General features: G+C 44.6%; 1 protein-coding gene across 2 annotated transcripts in view; it reads left to right on the forward strand.

Moving 5' to 3' along the window:
- pcbp4 (poly(rC) binding protein 4) overlaps nt 1-8,877 on the forward strand; it is a 30,580-nt gene that overhangs the window by 6,440 nt on the left and 15,263 nt on the right. For both annotated transcript variants that reach the window (XM_037679016.1, XM_037679015.1), the window contains exons 5-7: nt 3,822-3,953; nt 5,330-5,458; nt 8,197-8,271. In XM_037679016.1, coding sequence (XP_037534944.1) covers nt 3,822-3,953; nt 5,330-5,458; nt 8,197-8,271 — 336 coding nt within the window. The remainder of the gene's footprint in view (nt 1-3,821; nt 3,954-5,329; nt 5,459-8,196; nt 8,272-8,877) is intronic.

The following is an 8,877-nucleotide window of genomic DNA, read 5'->3' on the forward strand; positions in this document are numbered from 1 at the left end:
CTGTATACTCATTGTACACACACTGTAAATACACTGTACACACACTGCACACACACTGCACAAACACTGTACACACACTGCACACACAATGTACACACACTGTATACACGCTGTACTTACACTGCACACACACTTTGCACACACTGTACACACACTTTACACACTGCACACACATTGCACACTATACACACTGTACGTACATTGCACACACACTCTATACACACACCTTACACACACTGTACACACACTGCGCACACACTGCATACACACTGTATACACAGTGTACACACACTGCGCACACACTGTACACACACTTTACACACTGTATACACACTGTAAACACATTGTACATACAATGCACACACAGCACACATACTGCACACACGCTCTACACACACTGTACACACACTGCGCACACACTGTTCACAAAGTGTATACACACTGTGCACACACTGTAAACATACTGTACACACACTCTACACACACTGTACACACACTGTGCACACCTTGTACACACACTGCGCAAACACTGCATACACACTGTACATACACTGCACACACTGTACACACACTGTATACACACTGTACACACACTGCACACACACTGTAGACACACTGCCCACTTACTGTACACACACTGCACACACAATGTACACACACTGTACACACATTGCACACACTGTATACATACTGTACACGCACTGTATACACACTGTACACACACTGTACACACACTGTATGAACACTGTACACACACTGTACACACACTGCGCATACACTGTACACACATAGTACACACACTGTATACACACTGCACACACTGTATACACAGTGTACACACACTGTGCACACACTGTATACACACTGTACACACACTGTACTCACACTGTACACACTGTACACACACTGTATACACACTGTATGCACACTGTACACACTATACATACAATGTACTCGCACTGTATTTGCACTGTATACACACTGTACACACACTGTACACACACTGTATACACACTGTACACACTGTACACACATCAAACACACACTGAGCTTCTGACCTGCTCGGTGCTGTAGGGGTTGGTTCTTGGACCCATTTTATTTTTCTTATAGAACACAGCAACATATCCATACTCTGGGTGGCATTTTTTGGAGAGAACAATGCTCCGCCTCTTTTTGGGAGAAAACAATTCTCCGCCCCTTTTGGGTAAAAACAGTGCTCCAGCCAACACTTCTTCCTGTTTAAAGATGGAAAAGAAATGTAAAAATTTATGTCCAGTATGTAAAATATGGGGAGTGATGGCACAGAGGTTAGAGAAGGTGAGCATGTTGTAGGAAGGTCGCCAGTTCGACCCCCCGGACCAACAACATAAAAAACTTGGGTGGGAAAAGTGAAACACACACACCTTCCTCATCCTCATTTGCCCCACTCTGGGCCCTTATGCAAGGCCCTTAACCCCCACCATCTGCTCCCCTGGGTGCCCTAGATAGCAGCTCTCTGCTCCACACAGAGGCTGTGGTAGCTCAGTGGTCTGTGGTTGTGCCAGGAAGTTGAGTAACCCAGAATTTGGGCTGCGTTTCAGCGTATGACATTCACCTGACATGACACGTTGCTGTTCTGCACCATTTCTACTAAATGTCTTTTTTTTTATTCTGAATCAGATGAAAACTGAAAGTTGGAAGAGATAAAATGTGTTTTTTTTTGTGATCTCACACATCTCCTTCCACATCTTCTAGACCCTTAAATTTCCTTATGCTTTTGTTGCTGTGAGTCTCAGATTCTGGATGTGTTTTCCTCCGGGAGTCAGGATGAAGAACTCTGGTCATTTTTAAGTGTTTTGTAACTGATTCACCTCCTTTTTAAGACCCTGTCTTCTTTTTTTATTTTTTCAAATGTTTTGACGCTTTTTTCTTTATCTGACGTGAAGCCTTTTTACTTGGGCTTTAAATCTCTATAAATAATAAAAGCCTCACTGTGAACCAAACGTGCACAGAGAAGAAGCTAACCTTTAAATCCTCTGCAGCGCTTCCTTTCTGGCTGGAAGCCATTCAGGTCCTGTCTAATGGGATTGTTTGACCCAGCTCATATCTGCCACTTGCTCCAGAGCATGTAGCTACGAACACAACACTTTCTCAGGGGAACATTATCAGAGCCAACTCCATTAGGTCTCATTTCCTGAACCACTTACGGTCAATAACAGGCTGAGGCCACAAATGGTCCTTGGACAACCTCCATCCGACTGTCAGCCTCCTCAGATCAGAACTAAACAACTCTAAAAACAAAAACAAGCTCTCAAATAACAGTTTTTAGAGCTAAATCTGAAAGTTTTAACCACAAAGACTTCCAGACTGAAGAGAAAAGCTTAAAAGGGGATTGTTGGACAAATCGTACCCTTACATTGTCCCCTGCACTTCACTTCCTGTCTCTGACAGTCGATCCAGTTTGATGGTTTAACAGGAAATGTTCTGGTCTTCTGTGTTTCTGAACATCCTGATAGTTTTCAGTGAAACGATTTATTGAAATAAAAAACGTTGATTTTGAATACGAGGTATCCTCCGTCCCTGCAGCTCGTCCTGGAGTCCTCGGAGACTTCGTGCTGGCGAGTTTTGGTTTTATGACGTTAAAGGAAGAGCAGAACCCATTTGGGTTTAAAAAGTGAGGTTCAGCCACAGCTGGTTCCTGCTCCATCCAACCAGGAGATCCAGGACGCCTCTTTGTCCACAGAAAATAAATCCACTGAGAGCGTTTTAACACTTCATGTTTTTTATAAAAGAAAACTAATTCAGTGTTTTTATCAGGTGGTTTCATTCACGGCTCAGCCTTGAAGCTTCAGATTCAACCTTCACGCGTTGATGAAGAGCTGAGGTCACGAGGATCTTCTCAGATCTTCTCAGCTTTGTTCTGTTTGAGAAAAGCAGCAAAATGAAAGAAATCAGAGCAAAGTGTGTTTTTAAAACTGCTGGAAGAACTGGCAAACTGTTTCAAATAACAATCGTCTAACCTGCAGAAGGTGGAGTTCTGGAGAAGTTCTGGAGACTCTTTTTGACTGACAGGCCCACCCGGCCCAGAACAGTCAGACCGACGGTACCAGAAGTTCAAGCCGAGAGTTTAAAGCAGAATAATCTGAAGATTTTTAATGAGATTAATCCACAAACTCCAAATAAAATCATGAAAAGAACCATTTAGGGGGAACTACGTTTTTAGCGCTTGAATTTAACTTGAGTCCATTTGGGCTGCAGGATGTGAGCCCAGTGTTTGGAAGAACCGGACCAGAACCTTTTCAAACCTTCAGCTTGGATCTGGATCTTTCTGCAGCTCGTTTCTCTTCTCAGTTTAGCATCAGAGGAAAGTTCTGAGATGAAACTTAACCCGACCCAGTAAGACTAACGGTACATGTTCGCTCTCAGGCCAAGCGCTGACTAAAACCCAACAGAACCAGGTTTTATTTTACCCAACTGTGGCTGTGTGGTTCCATCAGAACCTGTCGGACCACAGGAACAGGAAGACGATCCGTCTCATCCTGAGCGTCAGTCCAGCTTTAATCCTAGCTGTTGCTCTTCCTCCTCCTCCTCCTCCTCCTCCTCCTCCTCCTCCTCCTCCTCCTCCTCCTCCTCCTCTGGTTCTTTAATTAACTCTGCTAATAAATAACGGCCTGAATCACTTCCTGTGAGTACGATCGGTTAATCAACGAGGCCGAGCTGAAGCTGACATGTAAAGCTCTTCGTCGTCTCCTCCTCCACTGGTCTCCACCTCCTTTAATTTGTTTGTTTTGGCCTCCACAGTTGCGGGTTTGAATCCATCTGTTTGTGTCGTTTCCTGTCAGGACCTGTCGGCGCTGGTGGCCAACGGCGCGGTGGCCCTCAAACCTCCGGTCACGCTGCGGTTGGTCGTCCCGGCCAGCCAGTGTGGCTCCCTCATCGGTAAGGGCGGCTCCAAGATCAAGGAGATCAGAGAGGTGAGTGTGCCGAGCTAAACAACAAACAACTCGTCAATAAATCAACAACAACAACTAATGTGAGCATTTCAATGTGCATGTTCAAACAGGAGAAATGAGCTTTTTATTTTATAAAAGAAATTAAAGCACTAAAGTCAAATTACATTAACGCTCAACTCTAACAAACATTTCCTGTTGGAGTCCTGAGTGTCCCTGAAGGAGGACCAAAGGGCCCACATGTGGCTCCAGAGCCACATGACCAAGAACTCCATAGAGTCTGTTCTCTTTATCCGTTTGTATCACAGCCCACTTGGGCGTTGACGGGTCGGTTCTGACAGAACCAAGCTGCCTTCAGTCGTCAGACGGTTTGTGACGGACTCGTTCGGGCCCCGTCGGATGTTTGTCAGAATCAAATCTTGAGGGACAAGCAGAGTGTCCCTGGCTGCAAAGACTTCAGCTGTTTGGAGGACGAAACCTTCAGAGCCGCCGCTCCGCTCGCTCTGAGTGGTGCTGAGCTGACGGTTTCCATGGCAACGGGAGTCAAACGAACGACATCAGAAGAAAACGAAGGCCGAGCGTTAAACTCTGCGTGCTCTCTAAACATTTGTCTTCACATTCACCCTGAGCCATCTGAAGGCTTCAAACCATCCGAACCAAAGCCAACAACAGCCAAACAACAGCTGAAAAACTATCAAAACAGCAGCTAAAAGCTAAAACCCAGCCAAAAAGTAACTGAAAGCAAAAAAACAGCAAAACAACAACTAAAAAAACAGCCAAATAGTAGCTGATAGCTAGAAACCAGCCAAACAGCAGCTGAAAGTTAAAAACCAGCAAAACAACAGCTGAACACTAAAAACCAGCAAAACAACTGCTTAAAAAAACAGCCAAACAGTAGCTGATAGATAGAAACCAGCCAAACAGCAGCTGAAAGTTAAAACCAGCAAACATTAGCAGAAAGCTAAAAAACAACCAAACAGCAGCGGAAAACCCATCAAAACTGCAACTAAAAGCTAAAAACTAGCCAAATAGCAGCTGATAACTAAAAAATGCAAAACAGCAACTGAACACTAATAACCAGCCAAAAAAGCAGCTGAAATCTAAAAAAAAACCCAGCCTAACAGCAGCTAAAAACTAAATATGACTCAGATGTGCTGAAGTAAAATTCAGTTAACGTTAAAGGATTTGAAAAGTTCCAAAAACTAAAAGTTGTAGCCGAAACGTTCTGAAGTAGCTGAACATTTTGATCCCTGAATGGCAGAATCAGCTGAATGTCAGCTGAAGTAGTTGGACAACTAAAAAGTACAGAAGAAAACAACAAAAAGCTTCTGCTCCCATGTTGACAGCACTTCCTCTGTGACTGTGTGTGTGCGTGCGTGTGTTTTGTGCGGTGTGTGTAGACAACAGGTGCGCAGGTGCAGGTGGCAGGTGACCTCCTCCCTAACTCCACAGAGAGGGAGGTGACGGTATCAGGAGGTCAGGACGCCATCATCCAGTGTGTGAAGCTCATCTGCTCTGTCATCCTGGAGGTACGTCTCTGTCTCCGACGTGTCTCCTTTCGGCTGTCACGAGTCCAGAACACTAGAACTGGATCTTGACCCGACGCTCCTGTCGTGATGTTTCCTCACAGTGATGCATCTCCAGCAGCATCCTGATGAGAGATCTTCTCTGAAGCTCTTGGGCGTTTCTCATAGATCCGAGTTCTGGTCAGGTCACCGAGTGCTGGCTGCGGTCAATCATGATCACTAACAAGACCTTTACAGACCTTATGGACCTTTAGTTAGGACCTTCAGCACCTACTAACAGGTTTAGATGAAGGTTTTGTTCTTTTGAGCCACAGTAAAGTCTAACGTGTCGACTCATTCCACTCCAGATAAAAAATTAATTAAATTAAATGAAGACATCTGACGTTCAGACATGGAGGCTCTCTGTGGTCACAATAAAAAGAGTAAAAGCTGCCGGGTGCCTCTGAAGCTGTGTGGAGGCGACGGCAGCTGCAGGTCCAGCTGTGGATCCGGACCGGTCCAGCTGTGGGTCCGGACCGGTCCAGCTGTGGGTCCGGACCGGTCCAGCTGTGGGTCCGGACGGGTCCAGCTGTGGATCCGGACCCGTCCAGCTGTGGGTCCGGACCGGTCCAGCTGTGGATCCGGACCCGTCCAGCAGTAAATGAATCTCTGCTCAGATTGTTGGCGTACGAGGTCGCGGCCGTCAGGAGGAGCATCGTCCTGGAGACTCGGAGAGGAAACGGTGAAATCAAAGAGCTCATCTGTATTCAGAACATCTGGATGTGCGACAGCAGCTGAAGAAAAGCTGACCCTAGCCGAACCTACTCGCGCTGAGACGCAGCTGCAGTTGATCGTTTCGCTCAGACGGAAGAGGAATCTTTTGATGTGATCAGAATGATTCGAGCTTTAAAGCAGCTAAAAATAACACACGTCACAAAAATCCGGTCAAACTGAAGAACATCTGTTTTTATTTCTCCGTTTCTTTTTCACAACAAAGACTGGATTTAAAGCTCTTCTATAAATGGAAGCAGTTTTCTCTGACCGAATGCTTGTCACCCGCCGCCTCTCTCTGTATATATATGGTGGTGGTGGCCATCTTGGATTCTGACGTGGACGCCCAGTTTTTGACAGGGACCTTTTTATCGCCTCCATGCCGCCACACACCAAAATGGAAGTCGGTGCCTCGTTTATTTTTCACGTTTTCGTGCTCGCAACCCGGGCGACGGTATTTCCAACTCCCCCGTCGGCTCCACAATGAGAGACAAATGAAAATAAAAACATCTTTGTGTTTGCTACGGTCAATTAGCTGTGGCAGCCATCTTGAATCAAGTTGTTCAAATGTGTCCACTGGGTCCTGAGATATTTTGCTGACAGACGAGCACAGCTGCAGTTGCATGGTGGCCTGTGTGTCATGACGTGGGCAATAAAAGCTCAGAGTTCGGTTCTGATGGTTCTGATTCTGGTTCTGCTTCTGTTTCACCTAAAGGTGTGAGGTTTCTTCTGCCTTCACACAATATTCACCTCTCTTAAAAAACAAACTGAAAATAAAAGAGCTACAAACAAAAATAAGAATCAGACATTAATTATTACTGTTAAAATAAAACAAATTAATTTTTCTCTCATTTTATTGCGTAATAATTGTCTAAACTCTTTATTATTGTTTTATTGCATTCGTTGGCTCATGATTTACTTGGAGGTGCGTATTTTGACTTCTGTATTTTTATTTTGGCAGTTTTCTTCCTCCGTAGCAGAGGTCAAGTCTAAAAAATAAGTTTTCAGCATCATGACTCAAACAATCGTTTATATTTCACTCTGACGACTTCCAGAGTGATGAACATGGAGAAGAACTCGACATGTTCTCGTTTAATTGAAAACGGACATTTTCTGGGTCCTGGAGGACGTTTTTAACTGAGCCGTGAAACTTCAGATCAGATCGTGTTTCTTTCATGTTCCACATCAGCCGAACAAAGCTGACGCTTATCTGAGCTTTTTCCAGCTTAAAGAAACTCATAACTGTCCTGTCATGACCTTTGACCTATGACTGAGGCCTGCAGAGTCACTGCACGGTCTGACCTTCAGGGTGAATCAGCTGTGAAGACTGCCAGCTGTCAGAAGTGTTGTCTACTTGTGAATAATGTTTCTCTCCATAGAACGATGGACTTCAGATGGTTTGGATTTGACCTTTGACCCAATCCCTCTGTGACCATTGCTGATGTCTTTACGTCTTGGCGTTGTGTTAACACACCTCAGACCAGAGGTGGTCCCAGATCAGCAGCTCCAGGCTGATCCTGAACTTGTGGAAACAGTTTTCACTCCCAGGTTCATGGTTTCGTTTGTTTCATAAAACGACTCGATGGATCTGTTGGATCACTTTTGTTCACCTGAGGTTTGAATCCTGTATTAAAGATCCAATCAGCCTGATTAGTAATCCTGAAATTGAAATAATGTTGAACTTTGTTTTCCTACGGCGATACAACTTTTCTGTGATCGTAACAAACACGTGGACTTTGTCTGGTTCTTGTGTGGTGTTCTGATTTTATTTATTTTATTGTAAAAATTGTATTTTATTGTCCTGTTGGTTTACATATTCCTGGCCCATTTTGTGTACAACACTTTGGCCCACTCCTGCTGTACGCTCTCATAAAACTCAACTTGAATGTTTCTGTCCGTGTGAATAAGCTCCAGATGTTTTTACATCCAGCTGTGATTGTTTTCTGCTCGCAGGTGTTTAAACACTTCAGTTCTTCATTCTGTCTCTGTAGTCTCCACCGAAGGGAGCGACCATCCCGTACCGGCCCAGTCCGGGTCCAGGGACCGTGCTGCTGGCAGGAAACCAGGTGAGCTCCTCAGCAGGAACAAGAAGTCCTGTGACATCATCAGAGTCTTTAAAGAGACCAGAACGACTTTAAAGAATTTGTTTTAGAAATAAAGATGTAATAAAGCGTTTGGAGCGACTCAAACATGGCGTCATAAAAACTTCCTGTGGTTCAAACAGCGTGTAGAGAAAGTATGACTAAAATATTTAACCGTCCTTAATGAGTCCAGACAGATTACTGTGCAGGAAGGAGCAAGACAAATGGCTGAAAAGGTTCATGGTTGTTTAGCTGAGAGGCTGAAGGATCGGACAGATAAATGAGTCAGAACTGTTTATTTGCAGCCACACTGCACACGTGCACTGAGCATGTGCACGTGTCTTTATAGGCATCAGCCTCCTGTGATTATAGCAACATAAAAAAAATTTAAAGAACCTGTTTAAAAATAAATATTAAAAACAAGAAGGCGGGGTTTGCAGCCTGGCAGATAATTACAAATACCTGTCTCACATTTATAACTCTTGGAGAGATGGTGGTGAGACAGGTGTGTGACAGATGTGAGACGGTGGTGAGACAGGTGTGTGACAGGTTTGTGACAGGTGTGGGACAGGTGTGAGACGGTGGTGAAAC

The sequence above is a fragment of the Nematolebias whitei genome, chromosome 7 (genome assembly GCF_014905685.2).
Source record: "Nematolebias whitei isolate Nwh7 chromosome 7, NemWhi1, whole genome shotgun sequence".
NCBI classification, from domain to species: Eukaryota; Metazoa; Chordata; class Actinopteri; order Cyprinodontiformes; family Rivulidae; genus Nematolebias; species Nematolebias whitei.